At 43.9% G+C, this 19,233-nt stretch overlaps 1 protein-coding gene across 14 annotated transcripts in view; it reads left to right on the top strand.

Moving 5' to 3' along the window:
• The window catches only part of LOC140493717 (F-actin-monooxygenase MICAL2-like), a 281,189-nt gene that overhangs the window by 88,565 nt on the left and 173,391 nt on the right, over positions 1-19,233 (top strand). For all 14 annotated transcript variants that reach the window (XM_072592483.1, XM_072592479.1, XM_072592486.1 and 11 more), the window contains 2 exons: positions 11,827-12,034; positions 12,561-12,677. In XM_072592483.1, coding sequence (XP_072448584.1) covers positions 11,827-12,034; positions 12,561-12,677 — 325 coding nt within the window. The remainder of the gene's footprint in view (positions 1-11,826; positions 12,035-12,560; positions 12,678-19,233) is intronic.

Below are 19,233 nucleotides of genomic sequence, written 5' to 3' on the forward strand. Positions count from 1 at the left end.
GTCCATTCCTTGTGGATGTGAAGGGATGATGGAATGGCTTCTTATTGAGCAGTCACTCTGTGTTTCGGCTTTGATTCAACTGTGGGGCTTGTCAGGGATGTTCCATACCAAAGCTGTTTGACTCTTAATTACCATTCAACTTTCACCAACCTAAATTTGTGATCACTTTTATTAATCAAAATGTTTCAGAGTCATAGTGTCATACAGACGTACAGCATGGAAACTGACTCTTTGGTCCAACTCGTCCATGCTGACCAGATATCCCTACCCAATCTTGTCCCACCTGTCAGCATCTGGCTCATATCCTTCCACACCCTTCCTTGTCATATACCCATCTAGATGCCTTTTAAATGTTGCAGTTGTACTAGCCTCCACCACTTCCTCTGGCAGGCAAAAGTAAGGACTGCAGATGCTGGAAACCAGAGTTTACATCAGAGTGGTGCTGGAAAAGCACAGCAGGTCAGGCAGCATCTGAGGAGCAGGAGAAATGACATTTCGGGCAAAAGCCCTTCATCAGGAATAGACAGGAAGCCTCCAGGGTGGAGAGATAAATGGGGGTTGGGGGAGGGGGTGGGGCTGGGGAGAAGGTAGTACAATAGGTGAATGGGGGTGGGGATGCAGGTGATAGGTACCTGCCAATCTCCCGTCCCACCTATCCGCTCCATCCTCCTCTCTGACCTATCACCTCCATCCCCATTCCCATTCAACTATCACACTCCTTTGCTACCTTCTCCCCAGCCTCCCTCCTCCTCCCCCCCCCCCCCCATTTATCTCTCCACCCTGGAGGCTTCCTGCCTCTATTCCTGATGAAGGGCTTTTGACTGAAACATCGATTTTCCTGCTCCTTGGATGCTGCCTGACCTGCTGAGCTTTTGCAGCACAACTCTGATGTAAACCCCACTTCCTCTGGCAGCCCATTCCACACATGTACCACACTCTGCATGGAAAAGTTCCCCCTTAGGGCCCTTTTCTATCTTTCCCCTCTCACTGTAAACCTATGCCCTCTAGTTCTGGACTCCCCCACCCCGGGGAAAAGACTTTGTCTATTTATCCTATCCATGCCCCTCATGATTTTATAAATCTCTATAAGGTCACACCTCAGCCTCCGATGCTCCAGGGAAAACAGCGCCAGCCTATTCAGCCTCTCCCTATAGCTCAAACCCTCCAACCCTGGCAACATCCTTGTAAATCCTTTCTGAACCCTTTCAAGTTTAACAACATCCTTCCAATAGGAAGGAGACCAGAATTGGACACAATATTCCAAAAGTGGCCAAACCAACGTCCTATACAGCTGCAACATGACCTCCCAACTCCAGTGCTCAATACTCTGACCAATGTAGGAAAACATACCAAACGCCTTCTTCACAATCCTATCTACCTGCGACTCCACTTTCAAAGAGCTATAAACCTGCACTCCAAGGTCTCTTTGTTCAGCAACACTCCCAAGGACCTTACCATTAAGTGTATAAGTTCTGCTTAAGATTTGCTTTCTCAAAATGCAGCACCTCACATTTATCTGAATTAATCTCTATCGGCCACTCCATTGGCTCATCGGATCAAGATCCCGTTGTAATCCGAGTAACCTTCTTCGCTGTCCACTATGCCTCCAATCTTGGTGTCATCTGCAAGCTAACTAACTGAACTTCTTAAGCTCACATCCAAATCATTTAGATAAATGAAAGAAAGTAGTAGACCCAGCACTGATTCTTGTGGCACTCCACTGGTCATAGGCCTCCATTCTGAAAAACCACCCTCCATCACCACCCTCTATCTTCTACCTTTGAGCCAGTTCTGTATCCAAATGGCTCGTTCTCCCTGTATTCCATGAGATCTAACCTTGTTAACCAGTCTCCTGTGGGGAACTGTTTTATGTCCAGATTTTTAATCTGACTTCAAAGTCTGAGATTGCCAGAGTGGAACTTGTTCAGTGGATTCAAAGAAGAGGTTGCGGTCCAGCAGTTACATCAAGGATACTTCAGACCACTTGCAATGGGGCACTGTAATGCCAGCTGGAGGTGGCAGCAAATTTTGCTCCTCTTGCAACTTCTAACCACCATTGTTTGTTTTAAGCTAAAGGTCCAGTACTGTTGCAGGATGAAAGCACCCTTTCTCAAAGGACAGAAACCTTAACAAGAGCAGAAGGTCATTCAGTCAGTGTGAAGAAGAGTGAGTTACATGTGTACGTCTAAAACATTTCAGGGTGTAGCCAGGAACCATGTTACAAAACTAATGGAAACTATTTACTGTGGGCACTGGGAAATCTCCCAAGCAAAACCAACAATTGCTAAATTTGTTCAGGATTGCAAAGATTTATGAGTTTTGTTCCAGCATTTTCGTTTTTTGTAGCAACTGTTCACTTGAGAACATTCTTGTCTGACCCATGAATAACTCTGCAGCTACACGGCACTGACAAATTTTTTAAGTGATTCATTCATCATTCTAATTTAAGAAATCAAACCGATAAATTGGGATTAGTTTGGAATTAGTCAATGCTGGTCAGGGAACCTGACAGTGAGGAGAAAGTGAGGATTGCAGATGCTGGAGATCAGAGTTGAAAAGTGTGGCAGTGGAAAAGCACAGCAGGTCAGGCAGCATCCGAGTAGGAGAGTCGACGTTTCGGGCACAAGCCCTTCATCAGGAATTTTGAGGGTGGAGGGCTGAGAGGTAAATAGAAGGGTAGGAGTGGGGGAAGGTAGCTTGGAAGGCAGGTGGGGGGTTATTGTCATAGGTCGGTTGGGAGAGTGGAGTGGATAGGTGGGAAGGAAGATGGACCGGGAGGATGGTGCTGAGATGGAGGGTTGTATCTGGGATGAAGTAGAGGTGAGGAAACTGGTGAAATTGACATTGATGCCATGTCGTTGGAGGGTATCAAGGCTGAATATGAAGTGTTCTTCCCCCAGGTGTCGGGTGAGTTGGATTTGGCAGTGGAGGAGGCCCAGGACTTGCATGTTCTTGGTGGAGTGGGAAGGGGAGTTGAAGTGGTCAGCCACATGGTGGTGGAGTTGCTTTCTGAAAAGTTCGGCAAGTTGGTGTCCTGTCTCCCCAGTGTAGAGGAGATCACATCAAGAGAAATGGAATTGGTAGAGGAGGTGCTTGGATGTGCAGGAAATTTTTTGCCAGATGTGGAAGGATCGTTTGGGGTCTTCGATGGAGGTGAGGGAGGTGGGGGGTAGGTGTGGGTGCAGGTTTTACACCTCTTGCAGTGGCAAGGGAAGGTGTTGGGAGGGGAGGATGGTTTGGTGGGAGACGTGGACTTAACGAGGGAGTTGCAGAGGGAATGATCTCTGTGGAATGCTAATGGGATGGGGAGGGACATATATCTCTGGTGGTAGGGTCTGACTGTAGGTGGCAGAGATGGCGGAGGATGATGCATTGGGTTTGGAGATTGGTGGCGTGGAAGGTGAGGACCAGGGGGGTTCTATCCTTGCAGTGGGTGGGGTGGTGTGGGGCTCAAGGGCAGAGGTGCGGGAAATAGAGGAAATGCGCTGGAGGGCATTGTTTGTGGGAAGTGGAGGAGATGTGCTGGAGGGCATTATTATGTCTTTCTAAGTGTTGCCTTCCTTATAGTAATGATACTAATGCTGAATTATTTGAATCCTTTGTAAATCCACTAACTGCATAGCTCACATAATGCTACATGCTTTTTCCAGCGCAGAAGCAGACCATTCAGCAAAACTGCTGCGTGCCAATCTGTGATCCACACAACCTCCCAACATCTGTCTTCATTCTACCTTATCAACATCTCTGTTGTGTTTATCCAGTTTTCCCTTCAATGTATCTGTGGTTTTCACTTCAACCTTCCATGCAATATTGATTTCCATATTCCAACTCTTCCTGTGTAAAGAAGACTCTTCTGAATTCTCTATTGAGTTTATTTGGGAATATTTTAAATTGTTGGTTGCCACAAATTGAATCACATTGAACAGTATGGGACTGGTTCATTTTTTACCCCAATGGACAGCATTTGGTGGTTGCTGTATGTTTTCTGATTCTAACGAACGTTGACAGGATGTGAAATTAATGCACTGCACAGCGCAACTCAGTTTTGAATAAGCGCAAAATATTGTGGATGCTAAATCTGAACCAAATACAGAAAATGCTGGAAAAACTTAACAGGTCTGACCTTTTCTGTGTGGTGAGAAACCAAGTTACCATTTTAAATCTGATCTGACTTCTTCAAAGCGTAGAATGGTATCAGAGTTGAAACTCTAATTCTGTTTCCACAGATGCTGTCAGACCTGAGGGCTTCCTCCAGCATTTTCTGTTTATATTTCCAAGTTTTGATGTGGATTTTGTCCTGCAACAATAACCCTAATCTTGCGTGGCACTGACATTGCAGTGATAACGTGACTCATTCTGGAGTCTGAAGCATAGTTGAAATATTGAATGACTAACCTGCCTTGTTCCTTTTAACGTTAAAAACGAGTTATCTATTCGAAGCAAGTTATCTAAATATGTCCAGAGGTTATTTAGAGACTAATTACTGTTCCTACTAAAAGTTTCTTTAAAAAGCATATAGCACGGAAACAGCCCCTTCGGTCCTACTCGTCCACTCCATTACCTTAACTATTATTTTTTCTCTCTGGCTTGGAAGGAGTCCAAATTAGCTTGAGTTCACAAAAAAAAGTTCATCAAGATAACGACTAGATTTCATTCCCCATTTTTGTCAACAATGTTTCTCTCAAGAAATATTATTCCATGCTTGTTTTGTTGGTGTTTCAGAATACTCTCTGAGGAGTGTCTATTATAACTTTCATACAAATATTATCAGGAGCCAAACTTTGCAAAGGATGCCAAGACCTTGGATAGACTGACTTGAATGGTTCCACAGGTGTGGAACTTCACCCGTAAGGAGAGACTGGAGACTCTGGGATCAGATAATGCTGAGAGAAGAATTACCGGATGCATTTAAACTCAGGAACTATTCTGATTGGGATAGTAAAGAGAAAGGTCAGGCAGTATTCGAGGAGTAGGAGAGCCGATATTTCATGCATAAGCCCTTCATCATGAATTCCTGATGAAGGGCTTATGCTCAAAACATTAACTGTCCTGCTCCTTGGAATGCTGACTGACCTGCTGTGCTTTTCCAGTGCCACACTTTTCAGCTCTGGCTCTGCAACATCTGCAGTCCTCACTTTCTCATAATAAAGAGAAACTCTTTACGCTAACTGAGGGATTAGTGACCCAAGAACATCGGTTTAAAATAATTGCCAATAGCACCATCAGGAGGATGCGAAGTTGTTTTATGAAGAAAGTTATGATCTAGACTGCAGTATCTGCAGAGGCAGTGGAAACGTTCAGAAGTAACCAGCAAAAGAAATTGGCTAAATGTAGGGGGAATGGGACAAGTCATATCTGTTTCTTTCAAAAAGCTGAAACAACCAGGATGGCCTGGCAACCTCCTCTGCTTTTTCACTTTGTGAAGGCCATTCAAGAGGAGGCGATGACCTAGTGGAATTATTCCTGGAGAGTTAATCCAAAGACCTAGGGAATGTTCTGGCCAACTGGGTTTGAATCCCACCATGGCAGATGATGGAATTTGAATTTTTAAAAATCTGGAATTAAGAGTATAATGATGACTGTGAATCCATTGTCAATTTTTGGGAAGACCCATCAGTTCACTAATGTTCTTTATGGGAGGAATCTGCCATCCTTACCTGGTTGAGCCTACATATGACTCTTGACCCGCAGCAATGTTGTTGACGTTTACCTGCCTTCTGGACAAATTGGGATGGTCAATAAATGCTGACTTGGCCAGTGACGCCTACATCCCATGAACAAATTAAAACAAAACTCATTTCCACATTAGTTCATTTAATCCACATCTGCAGAAATGATGGGAATCTGAGCAATGCTCTGAGTTGGGTTAATTTCACTATTTCAGTCAGCAAAGCAGCAACCTTTATGTCACTCTGCACTCTGAGGGATTGTCGGCTGCTGTTGTGAATGTGGATAAATAAAGCCAACCCCTTCAGGATTACAAGGAATTGAATGGAATACACAACACAAACATTAGCCATTCGGTCCATCTGCTCCTTGCAGTGATTGTGCTTCATGGGGAATCCCTTTTACTTGCTCCGTCTCACCATGTCACCATATCTTTTGCACGTTTATCCCCTAGGGAATAATCTATCTTCTCCTTAATGCAGGATAAGTGGAAAGCACTCCATATTAGAATCTCCTATTATCCACTTCTCAGTTAACAGTGCCAAGTTATAGAAATAACACCCTAGTTAATCTTCTTGTGAATCCACCCTTTGCTTCACAATACTCTGTTATTCAAGAAACGGTATGAAAAGACAGAAACAACAAATAGTTTCATTTGGAGATGAGTGATGTCTATTCATGAATGGTAGGCGTCAGCTAAGCAAAACGAAAATTTGATCTCAACTGGAGAAAGTATTGGATTGAAGAGAGCACCAAGAAATAGTTGCTGCAAGTTTCATTAAAAAGTTGATTTACAGGAGAAGGAAGGTTCTTCCTTTGGGAGTTCCTTCTCTTTAGAATGTAACAGCAAGCAAATAATAATTTTCAGTGCAAAATATTTCCGCATGCTGTGGCCAGCACTGATTAGTTTTCCTGCTACCTAAAGCTGGGAACCAGGAACGGGCCAATAAAAACAGGATGATGGATTATTCACTCCCCATGGAGTTTGTTGTAAAGATGACATCACTAAGTTACAAGCAAACTCTCTCATTTTAAAACCTGCCCCACAGACACATGAATATTTACAGTTGCTCCATATGAGTAGATACCTGAAGTTCTGCAGTACTAGCACTTGTTGGTTCCTAATCTGTAACCTGCTCTCTGTAATGGGTTGTAGAATATTGCCATCTCTACCTTCTCAGGCAAATTACAGATGAGTAATAAATGCAGGCCCTGTCCACTTCCTGAAAATGGATTTTTCATAAAGTTATCCCCCAGCATTAATCTAATGTGGACAGCTGTGCCTTGGTGGTTTAGAATCCATTGATGCCAAGTATGTTGGCATCTCCATGACTAGTGTTAGATACCATCAGAACTGCAGAACATTCTAAAATCAGTTGAAGCAATGTGATGGCATGAGCTATCCCAAAGAGTGTCAGAAAAAGAGGAACTTCTATCAAATTACTCAAAAGAACTCAATGAAACAAGACAGTTTGAAGACCATTATTTGTTGTTTCTCTCTAATTGTCCTTGAGAAGTTGATGGTGAAGAAGAAGAAGATTAACCTCAACTGAATTTGCATCTGAGTGTGGCATTGATTCAGCTCAGTAGGGAGCAATCTAGCCTATGGGTCAGTAGGTCCTCGGTTCAAACATCACTCCCAAGACATGAGCAGATAATCTAAATTAATGCTCTTGACTGTCGAGGTTCTACACAGTGTTTGCAGTTTCTGTGATGAGATGTTAAACCAAAGCCTAGCTGCCCTTTCAGCTTTCCATGACTGATTTCTGACACACTTTCAACAAAGAACAGGGAAGTCTCTCTGGTTCATAGGTCAATATTTACCCCTCAACTAACCTCTTAAAAACAGCTCGGCTCTTTATCTCAGTATTGTTTATGGGAACTTGCTGCCACTTTCCCCACATGAGAGCAGTGACTTCACTTCAAACGTATCGTGAGGTGACGAAAGGCACTATAGAAATCAAAATTTTATTCTTTTTAAAGTTGTTGTGGTTCTGTTCGCCGAGCTGGGAATTTGTGTTGCAGACGTTTCATCCTCTGTCTAGGTGACATCCTCAGTGCTTGGGAGCCTCCTGTGAAGCGCTTCTGTGATGTTTCCTCCGGCATTTATAGTGATTTGTATCTGCCGCTTCCAGTTGTCAGTTCCAGCTGTCCGTTGCAGTGGGTCCAGATCGATGTGCTTATTGATTGAATCTTTGAATCTTTTTAAAGTGAATGCTGTTTACCTGACATTTAACCCAAAATTACCTGAAGACTCCGGTGGGGTCATAATTCCCCTTGCATAACACTTGGGGGGGGGGGGGGGGGCAGGGGGGTGGATTCGGCTTCAGAAAACAAACCTAAAATATATCAAAAATTTACAGTGCACAAACCTCAACACTCTTTTTAAAGTAAACTGTAAAACAAACCAAATCAAATGTATGGCGTTAATCACGTTGAGTTCACTGACAAACAGTTTTCAATTTGGTCTTGGTGTGAGCATCACTGGCAAAGTGAATATTTATTGCCTAATCCTAATTGCCTTTCTCAAAGCGGTGCTGGGGGTTTCTAATTGAAATTGGGAATTGAAATGGAGGAAACATCACAGAAGCGCTTCACAGGAGGCTCCCAAACACTGAGGATGTCACCTAGACAGGGGACGAAACCTCTGCAACACAAATTCCCAATAAGCAACTCACCAGGTGAATTGGGAAGGCAATTCAAGACTTTTTGAACCATCATTTGGAGTTTTGGTAACGGTAGAAAGGCGATTGGATGTCATTCATTCTAACCACACTTTTTTTTAGGTTAGATTACTTACAGTGTGGAAACAGGTTCTTCGGCCCAACAAGCCCACACCAACCGCCAAAGCGCAACCCACCCAGACCCATTCCCCTACATTTACCCCTTCACCTAACACTATGGGCAATCTAGTGTGGCCAATTCACTTAACCTAAACATTTTTGGATTATGAGGGGAAACCGGAGCACCCAGAGGAAACCCACGCAGACACGGGGAGAATGTGCAAACTCCATACCGAGAGTCGCCAAAGGCGGGTCTCTGGCGCTGTGAGGCAGCAGTGCTAACCACTGTGCTACCGTGCCGCCCACACGGAGTCACTCCTTTCTGCAAGGAGTGAAGAGCTGTGGGTAAATTCACTCTGTTTTTCCTGCAGACTCTGTGGCAACAAGTGGTAATGGTTTTGGGTTATGATAGGGCACAGGGAAGAAAGGAGTTGGGAAATAATCTCACATACTATAAGAGTATCACGGTAACTAAAGGTTCTTAAGTGAATGGATTTGAAGCCAGCGAAGCTCTTGGGGGTGAGGTGAACCATTGATTAAATAAAGATTGAAGACTGCACTTAGTTACAGCCAGTGAAATTAGACCATGTCGTAGTTGCCTCTCTAAAGCTTTCAGTTTGCCCTCTTTATAATCAACAATGGTGTTACTGCAGAGAGGATGAGAATGAGGCTGATTACAGAGAGTGAGAGACAGGGAGTAACAGACAGAGTGAGTGAGTCAAAATGAGAGAGTGACAGACAGCAGGTTAAAAGCTAGCAGCAAGAATGAGATTGAGAGACAGAGCATGCAGCCAATTTCAGTCGATTTCACTTGATTTTGAGAGGGATGACAATTTCAGCTCACTCAGTAGCAGGCACTCGATGGCAGGGTCACCACCTGCAGACTGAGGCCTGGGTGTAATCTACCCACTTTTACCCCTCCGCCACCTCCCATTCCCCGACCCTGACCCCAACCTCTGTACCTCTTTTGGACCGTGAACCTGACATTGAAGTTGTGAAGTGAACCCTTCTGGAGCTGAGAGAATAGCATGGCCAGACAGTTAAAGAAGACAAGGCAAAAGTGAGGACTGCAGATCAGAGTCAAGATTAGAGTGGTGCTGGAAAAGCTCAGCAGGCAACATCCGAGGAGCAGGAAAATCAACACATTGGGCAGGAGCCCTTCATCAGGAACGAGTTAAAGATGAGTTCCAAAGAAGAGTCGTATTGAAACATTAACTTGGCTACTCAGTCTAAAGATGCAGTCTAGCCTGCTGAGTTTCTTCAGCATTTTCTGTTTATATTTCATGTCTTCAGCATCCTGCAGTACTTTTGCTCTTTTATTTTAGTTAAAGATGTCAGTTAGTTTTGAAAGAAAATTTAAAATGCAAATGGTGTGTGTGTGTGTGTGTTGGGAGACGTTTATATCATGAGATGCTTTGATAACGTGTCTGAAATCCTGCTTGATTAAGTCATTTTCTGCTAGATTTAATAATTCACCAAAAAAGGCAATAAACCCCCCTCCTGTTCACAAGCTGGACATTTGACAATTTTGTGTGGTTCTTGATGAATCAGTAACACAGGAATTACACAGTCCATCAATCCTACAGTCATGGACCAGCATACTTTCAAATCACTTCATCCTGCTACAGGAAGAGGAAGAAAATGATGTTTAAGAATAAGCATGAGGAGATATTTCTTCAGCGAAAATGTTGTGGATTTTTAGAATTCCAAAGCACTGCAGATGCTCAACTGTTGACTATATTCAAAACAGAGATTCATAGATTTTTGTGAGCAATGGCAATTATGGAATATGGGGATAGTTCAGGAAAATGGAATTGAGATAGAAGAGCAGTCACAATCTTATTGAATTGCAGAGTTGGCTCAAAGGTTTGGATAGTCTATTCCTGCTAACAGGAGGAAAGCAGGAAAGAGCATTTGGCTCTGTATTGCTTGCCTGGCGGAGATGGAGGTATTTTGAAGAAGAAGGGCAATGAAATCAGGATGAATCCCGAGCACATTCTCACCTCAGGGAGCCTTTCCCAGGGAAGCTGGGAAGAGTCATTTGCCCCCTACACTGTTGTAGACGGCCAGTAGCATAATTCAGGTCCCACTTGAGAGTTATCTTGCAAACAGTGATGGCGCAATGTCAGAATGAACCCTCAACCTGTGCAGGGGCTACCAGTTAAGTTGGTGTGGCCTCCGAGTAGGCCAGGGACCCTGTCAGATCTGGAAAGTCTGTGCCCAGTAACAGGCCCAGGAGCGTGAAAGGATGCAACCTCCTCCATCATTAGTCCTGCGAAGGGTTTCCCTTCCACGCCCCCTTGACCTACCAGTGTCATGCCTCTTCATTTGCTGACAAATATGCCTCCTATTTCTGCACCTTGACACTCTCCCACCCATCTCGGCAGCATCCGTCCCTCTCGATGGGCTTGGACCTCACCATAAGGCCCCTCCTTGGGCATCGCATTCCCCTTAATTGGATGAGGGTCCTGAAGGACCTTTCTGAGAGGTTTGCAGTGGATCATCCAATGACAGTTCCTGATCCAGAATGTTGGGATCACAACCTAGTAAATCCAGTCCTTTGATTCGCCGGCATATTAGACCAAGCCCCCACCTCAACCTTCCCAACAGCTCTGGGGACCATCAGCTCCCAGCGTTAGCAGAAGGAAAGAACTTGCATTCACATGACACCTATGAGGCCATCACAAAGCAGTTGGTCAATAAAATACTTTCAAAGTGGAATCAATGTAGCTGCGTAGAAAGCATAGCAGCAAATGTAGTCATAGCACTTCCTACAATCAGGAAGTGATAATATCATGTTGATTGTGGAAGAGATTTTGGCCAAGGCCCTGAGGAGGAGTCCTCGCTCTGTCAGAGGGTCAACTCTGATGTGAATTGCAAACTGCCGAATGAGCCTTTAAAACAGGTCTCATCTACCGTCTCCTGAAGGCAAAGGACCCTATAATGTTATGGTGGGGAAGAGCAGGGGAATTCTTCCCAATATCCTAACCTGTAGTTAACCCCAGCCACTGTCCCTAAATAAAAAAGACCTCACTGCTTTTTGTGGGATTTCCTGACATACAATCTGATTGATTCATTTCCTACCTTCTCACAAGGCTGTATACAGTGTAAGGGATTAAATAAATGCATGTTTGTCATTTTCTTTTGTTCTTCCGATCTGCTCTTTCCTTTCCTTTTTCCCACTTAAATATCCCCCTCTTTCCTCTGCCTTTATCTCTCTCACTTTTTTCAATCAATCTCTTTCTCAGTCTCTTTTTGTCACTCCCTCTCTCTCTGTTTATTTTCCAATGTGCTTTGCTCATATCATTTTCTCTCCCCTTTAACCTAGGCCCATCTGCCTTGCTGTTTTTACTGATGGCTCTGTTTCTGTTCTTAGTGTTTGATAATCGGAGCTGGTCCTTGTGGTCTACGCACCAGCATTGAACTGGCTTTCCTGGGCTGCAAAGTGGTGGTGATAGAGAAGAGGGAGACCTTTGCCAGAAATAATGTCTTGCACTTGTGGCCGTACACCATTCACGACCTGCGTTCTCTGGCTGCGAAGAAATTTTATGGCAAGTTCTGTGCAGGAGCAATAGATCACATTAGTAAGTACCTTCAAGAACTCTCACTTGATAACTAACCTCTAGCTCCAATCTTAAAGCATTGGAAATGACTTAAAGAGAAGTCACTGGATGACACAACACCCATCACGCAGAATCATTAGTGTGGAAATAGGCCATTCAGCCCGTTGAGTCCGCACCAACCCTCTGAAGGGCATGCCACCCAGAACCACCCCTCTATTGTAACCTTGCATTTCCTATAGCTAATCCAACTAGCCTGCAAATCCCTGCACACTGTGTGCAATTTAACATGGTCAGTCTACCCAACCTGCACACCTTTGGATTGTGGGAGGAAACCAGAACACCTGGAGAATGTGCAAACTCTGCACAGACTGTCGGGTGAGGCTGGAATCGAACCTAGGTCCCTGACACTGTGAAGCAGCATGGCTAAGCACTGAGCTACCGGGCTGTCCGGATATCTCTTGCAAAGAGTTTTTCACATAATTCTATCCAGCCTGCTCGATTCCCAGAGCCCTCTAACGTTGTACCTGTTTCACTGTTGTGTTGTTAGGTATTCGGCAACTACAGCTCATACTGGTTAAAGTAGCATTATTACTGGGTGTGGAGATCCAAGTGAACGTGGAGTTTGTGCAGTTACTGGAGCCCTCCGAGGATCAGGAAAGCCCAAGTAAGTTTGTAATTTCATTCTTAACTTTCTTTCTTTCTCTCTCTCTCTCTCTCTCTCTCTCTCTCTCTCTCTCTCTCTCTCTCTCTCTCTCTCTCTCTCTCTCTCTCTCTCTCTCTCTCTCTCTCTCACTCTTTCTCTCGCTCACTCTGCTTCACCTCTTTCTCCATCTCCCCAACGCAACACGAACCAGCTCCCTTTCAGCTCTCCAAGTGACAACTAATATCATAATCCTAGGTCCTTGCATAATAAGCATGCTGCTCATACTATGCAAGCAAATTAACCATGGCAGGCTTTTCCAGCAACTTCTGCTTCAGGATTTCCACAAGACCCTTGTCCTGGTGGCATAGGTCAGGCTGCACACACAGACTGTGGGACTGTTTTCCATGGTCTACAATGCACTGAGGCTAGCTACTAATCCCCTATGGTCAACCCAATCGAATTGCAGTGTCAGCTATAGCTCAGTTGGTAGCCCATTTGCCTCTGAATCATTAGAGTCTGGATTCAAGACCTACTCCAGATCTTGAGTACTGAAACTAAAGTTGACACTGCAGTGAGATCCTGAGAGAGCACTGCTCTGTTGGTGATCTGGTTTTCAGAGCCATCATCTGCCTGCTTGAATAGATGTAAAAAAAATCCCATGGCATTATTTCAAAGAAGTTATCCCTGGCCCATACAGCCCAGTCCATCACCAAAATAGCCTCCCATCTATTGACTTCATCTGTACTTCATTCTGCATTGGGAAAGCAGCCAACATAGTCAAAGACCCCTCCCACCCTGGTTATACTCTCTTCCATCAGGCAGAAGATATAAAAGTTTGAATACACATACAAACCGATTCAAGAACAGCTTCTTCCCCACTGCTATCAGGCTTTTGAAAGGATCTCTCTTATGTTAATGCTGATCTCTCTCTGCACATAAGACAGCACTTTTCACTGTACCTCAGTACACATGCCAATAATAAATCAAATCAAATTGAAAGACCTAATTCAGAAGCAAAAGCAGAAGTTGCTGGAAAAGCTCTGTCGGTCTGGCACCAGCTGTGAAGACAAATCAGAGTTAACGTTTTGGGTCCGGTGACCCAACCTGAAATGTTAACTCTGATTTCTCTTCACAGATGCTGCCAGACCTGCTGAGCTTTTCCAGCAATTTCTGCTTTTATTTCTGATTTATAGAATACGCAGTTCTTTCAGTTTTTATGAAAGTCCCAATTACCTGGTCATTATCTTATTACTGTTGTTACTACTGTGTGCAAGTTGGCATGTTTCCTACATTACAACATTGGCTATGCATCAGACGTTAACCTTGAGATATCATAGTTTAGAAATGTGATTACTTTTTGATTACCTTGCAAATCCAGAGATCAAAGGTTGGTATCAAAGTATGGGAGAATTAATGGCCTTTACTTTGTATCTAAATATTGCAGTTTTAATGTGCTACACTCCAATATTAAAAAATCGCACAACACCAGGTTATAGTCCAACAGGTTTAATTGGAAGCACTAGCTTTCAGAGCGATGCTCCATCATCAGGTGGTTGTCACCAGATGAAGGAGCGTTGCTCCGAAAGCTAGTGCTTCCAATTAAACCTGTTGGACTATAACCTGGTGTGTGATTTTTAACTTTGTACACCCCAGTCCAACACTGGCATCTCCAAATCATGACACACCAATGTGTGAAGTTAGCATGATAGAATCTTAAAGTGCAAGAGGAGGCCATTTGGCCCATCATGTCTGTATAAGTTCTTTGAAATAGCTACAAAATTAGAGCAATTACTGTATTTCCTTTTTGAATATTTATCCAGTTCCTGTTTGAAAGTCATTATCAAATCAGTTTCCATTGCACTTTCCGAAAATGCATTCCACCTATTAACAACCAGCAGCATTAATGAATATATTTCACCCCCTCCCAGTTCTTTTGCCATGAAAAGTTTTCTTCAGTCTGGACTTCAGGTCATTCAGTAGAGTCATGTAGTCATAGAACTGTACAGCACAGAAACAGGCCCATGGTGGAAAATTCTATTGGACCCAGTGGAGTTGCCAACATAATGTGAGGACCATGAAAGAATCCTGTGACATGCTCCACATCCTGCCAAGGTCAAATTGTTAATATTGCTATGCTTACAGTCCAAAAATATGTGAAGAATGAGAAGTAATAAGGTTAACTTGACTTCCCCACAAAACTGGTACTAAATATAGGGGACTTAGATTGATCATATAATTGAAAAGTGAACATCAACAGGATTGGTTGGTCAAGTGGTCTCTGGTTTCAGGATTATGTCAAGCCAGACTGTTGTCTTAACAGTGATTGATATACCCAACTTCTGTTTTCATCGCACCAGGTCCCAGTGTCTTTAATGGCGTTTAATAACAGCAACTATTGTGTTTCCAATATAAATAAATGATCCAATGTGCTAAATAAACTGATGCTAAAATATCAAGACAGAGGAGGAATTATAGGACAGCAAACCTGCGTTTTGTTAAAATGATTCTCAAAACATGGGCCCAACTGACAAGGCCAACATTTATAGTCTTCCGGCGAGAATGAGCTATCATCTTGAACTGCTGATCAAGGATTTAATACACAGGGAAGTTTAATATCTTTATATACATACATATTCACTGAAGCAGTTCAGTTCCATACAGTAGCATATGAAGAAACAAACAAACATTGGAGTTTGACTCTATCCAACAAAGAAGCCAAAAGCATTTCTTATTTGCACAAGAGACTATTTACGTATATTTGAGGCACTTTGTTGGCGGTGGGGGGGCTCGAATAACTGAATGGAATCATGTTTAACTTCAGCAGAAAGATCTAAGATGGTGGTCTTTCCCCACTGCACCTTGGCAACAGCTGCCCCAAGCTTCAGCGTGTCACTCAGCATTTAGTCCTGGACCTTGGAATGTTCCAGTCTGAACACTTGGTCAGGGTCAACTCCTTGCTCAGGAAAACCAACATGTTTCAGGCAGAGCAAAGAGCGCCTTTCACTGAATTGATGGTCCTCCAGGCACAGTTGATGTTTGTCTGGGTGTGCGTCTTGGGGAACACCCCGTAGAGTACAGAATCCTGTGACATAAAATTGCTTGGGACAAACCTCAACAAAAATCATTGCATCTTTCTCCAGACTTCCTTTGCAAAGGCACATTCCAAAAGGATACGTGTGACAGTCTCTACCCCCTGCAGTCAATTCAGGGCAGTGCACAGTGGTGCAGACAGACTGGGTGTTCATGAAGGATCTCGCAGGTAGTGCCTTCTCACCACCAGCCAAGTGATGTCTTGCTGTTTGTTGGAAAGATCTGGCGATGAGGCATTCTGCCAAACAATCTGCTCAGGGAACAACCATCAGGTCCCACCCTTTCCTTTTCCCTCAGGGTTTTGAGGATGCCAAGTGCAGACCACTTCCTAATGGACTTGTGGTCAAAGGTGTTTCTCTTTGCAAGTTTTTCCACAAAGGACAGGTGATACAGAGCGGTCCAACTACTTGGAGCATTGTGTGGCAGTGAGGCCAGGCCCATCCTTCACAACTGCAGGGACAGGGGACCTCAGTACATAGTGACACTTGATGTTTGTCTACACACAGCTTGATGCAGCCAGACACAAGGGTGGCCGTCAGTATGAGGATGGCGTTGGGTATGTTTCTCGCCCCTTTATTCAGAGCTTTGTACAAGGTGTCCCTGCGGACACGGTTCATCTTAGATCTCCAGATGTAGTTGAAGAGGTTCGGGTGACGGCAATGGCTCAGGCTCTGGAAATGGTTGAGACCTGCCACATATACAATGACGGAGTGCCCTACACTTGATGACCAAGTTTTTCCCTGCGATGGAGCTCCTAAAAGTCCAGTTACTGCCCCACCTTGGTGATGTACTCCTCCTGACACTTTGTGCATGCCCTGGCCCCCTGAACCCTATTCCCATCATCTTCAGATAATCTGACCTGAGGGTAAAGGGGATAAAGGATCAGTCAGCCCAATTCCCATGGAACATAGTCTTGCTTTTACTTTGATTTACCTTGGCTCTGGAGGCACAAATGCTCATGAGTCTGCACACAGGCATGGATTTGAGCAGAAAATGACAATGTCATCCATGTCCAGGGAGGCTTTGACCTGCTGGCCTCTGCTGCCTGGAATAGTCCCCCCCTGTCAGGCTCACATCCTTCCTGATGGATTCAACAAAGGACTCTACAACACACAAATAAGGAGTGTGATGTAAGGATGACTGGTTTCCTTCTCTAAAAGGCCATGAACAAATCATTTGGCTTTTGACAGCTTCGCAGTCATGTTTACTGAAACCAGTTTTGTCTTTTCAGATTTTTTTAGGACATGAGATTTTCATATTTCTGAAAAAAAAAGACACCTTTTGCCAAATATTTACATCTTGCACTCCTTAGGACAATTCTCAAGAAATGTCAATAAAAAGGAAAACATTATTTATACTGTATGAGAGAAAAAGTGATGATTGATTGGTGAGTGGAGGTATTTCTGTGGAGAATTCGCTAGTTTGACAATCACTGGCAGATAAAGGACATGATCACGTGTACCCTAGAACTCTGTGGGAAGCTAGAGAAGTGATTGCTGGGTCTCTTGCTGAGATATTTGTATCATCGATAGTCACAGGTGAGGTGCTGGAAGACTGGAGGTTGGCTAACATGGTGCCACTCTTTAAGAAGGGTGGTAAGGACAAGCCAGGGAACTATAGACTAGTAAACCTGACATTGGTCGTGGGCACGTTATTGGAGGGAATCCTGAGGGGCAGGATGTACATGTATTTGGAAAGGCAAGGACTGATTAGGGATAGTCAACATGGTTTTGTGCATGGGAAATAATGTCTCTCAAACTTGACTGAGTTTTTTGACGAAGTAACAAAGAGGATTGATGAGGGCAGAGTGGTAGATGTGATCTATATGGACTTCAGTAAGGCATTCGACAAGGTTCCCCATGGGAGACTGATTAACAAGGTTAGATTTCATGGAATACAGGGAGAACTAGCCATTTGGATACAGAACTGGCTTAAAGGTAGAAGACAGAGGGTGGTGGTGGAGGGTTGTTTTTCAGACTGGAGGCCTGTGACCAGTGGAGTGCCACAAGGATCGGTGCTGGGTCCTCTACTTTTTGTCATTTACATAAATGATTTGGATGCGAGCATAAGAGGTACAGTTAGTAAGTTTGTAGATTACACCAAAATTGGAGGTGTAGTGGACAGCAAAGAGGGTTACCTCAGATTACAACAGGATCTTGACCAGATGGGCCAATGGGCTGAGAAATGGCAGATGGAGTTTAATTCAGATAAATGTGAGGTGCTACATTTTGGGAAAGCAAATCTTAGCAGGGCTTATGCACTTAATGGTAAGGTCCTAGGGAGTGTTGCTGAACAAAGAGACCTTGGAGTGCAGGTTCATAGCTCCTTGAAAGTGGAGTTGCAGGTAGATAGGATAATGAAGAAGGCGTTTGGTATGCTTTCCTTTATTGGTCAGAGTATTGAGTACAGGAGTTGGGAGGTCATATTGTGGCTGTACAGAACATTGGTTAGGCCACTGTTGGAATATTGCATGCAATTCTGGTCTCCTTCCTATTGGAAAGATGTTGTGAAACTTGAAATGGTTCAGAAAAGAATTATGAGGATGTTGCCAGGGTTGGAGGATTTGAGCTATGGGCAGAGGCTGAACAGGCTGGGGCTGTTTTCCCTGGAGCATCGGAGGCTGAGGGGTGACCTTATAGAGGTTTACAAAATTATGAGGGGCATGGATAGGATAAATAGACAAAGTCTTTTCCCTGGGGTCGAAGAGTCCAGAGGGCATAGGTTTAGGGTGAGAGGGGAAAGATATAAAAGAGACCTACGGGACAACTTTTTTCATGCAGAGGGTGGTACGTGTATGGAATGAGCTGCCGGAGAAAGTGGTGGAGGCTGGTACAATTACAACATTTAAGAGGCATTTGGATGGGTATTTGATTAGGAAGGGTTTGGAGGGATATGGGCCAGGTGCTGGCAGGTGGGACTAGATTGGGTTGGGATATCTGGTCGGCATGGATGGGTTGGACTGAAGGGTCTGTTTCCATGCTGTACATTTCTTTGACTCTGACTCTATAACTGCCAATTTGTTTAAATTTTAAGACAGGCAGGTTGACTCTTTCGATCAAGGTTCTATTTTGAGAAATTAACCGAAGAATGTTGGTCACCTGTTTTGTTGAGTTGAAACAGGCAGAACATCTGGGCATGTGCTTTCTGTTTGCAAAGAATATGCCTCTGGATATTACTGTATGCGCTTTCATTCTGTACATTGTATCACATTGTGAGCCTGACTGACCATCCTAGAATAGTTGTCAGTATAATTCTTTGCACAGTGGGGATTATTCAGCAATTGTTGTCTCGTTTCAGAATCATCGCATATTGAGCATAGTGTTTTGAGTTTTGTGTGTACATGATCATGGGTGGGCATGCTCAGTACCTCTCTGTTGTGAACAGAGCAAGGGATATGTTCTTTGATATTTTGACTTAATCTTTGTTCTTTGCAGAGAGAAAGAACCCCCACCCCCCATTCTAGTTCCCTTATTTATGGTTGCTTTTT

The sequence above is a fragment of the Chiloscyllium punctatum genome, chromosome 22 (assembly GCF_047496795.1).
Source record: "Chiloscyllium punctatum isolate Juve2018m chromosome 22, sChiPun1.3, whole genome shotgun sequence".
Lineage (NCBI taxonomy): Eukaryota > Metazoa > Chordata > Chondrichthyes > Orectolobiformes > Hemiscylliidae > Chiloscyllium > Chiloscyllium punctatum.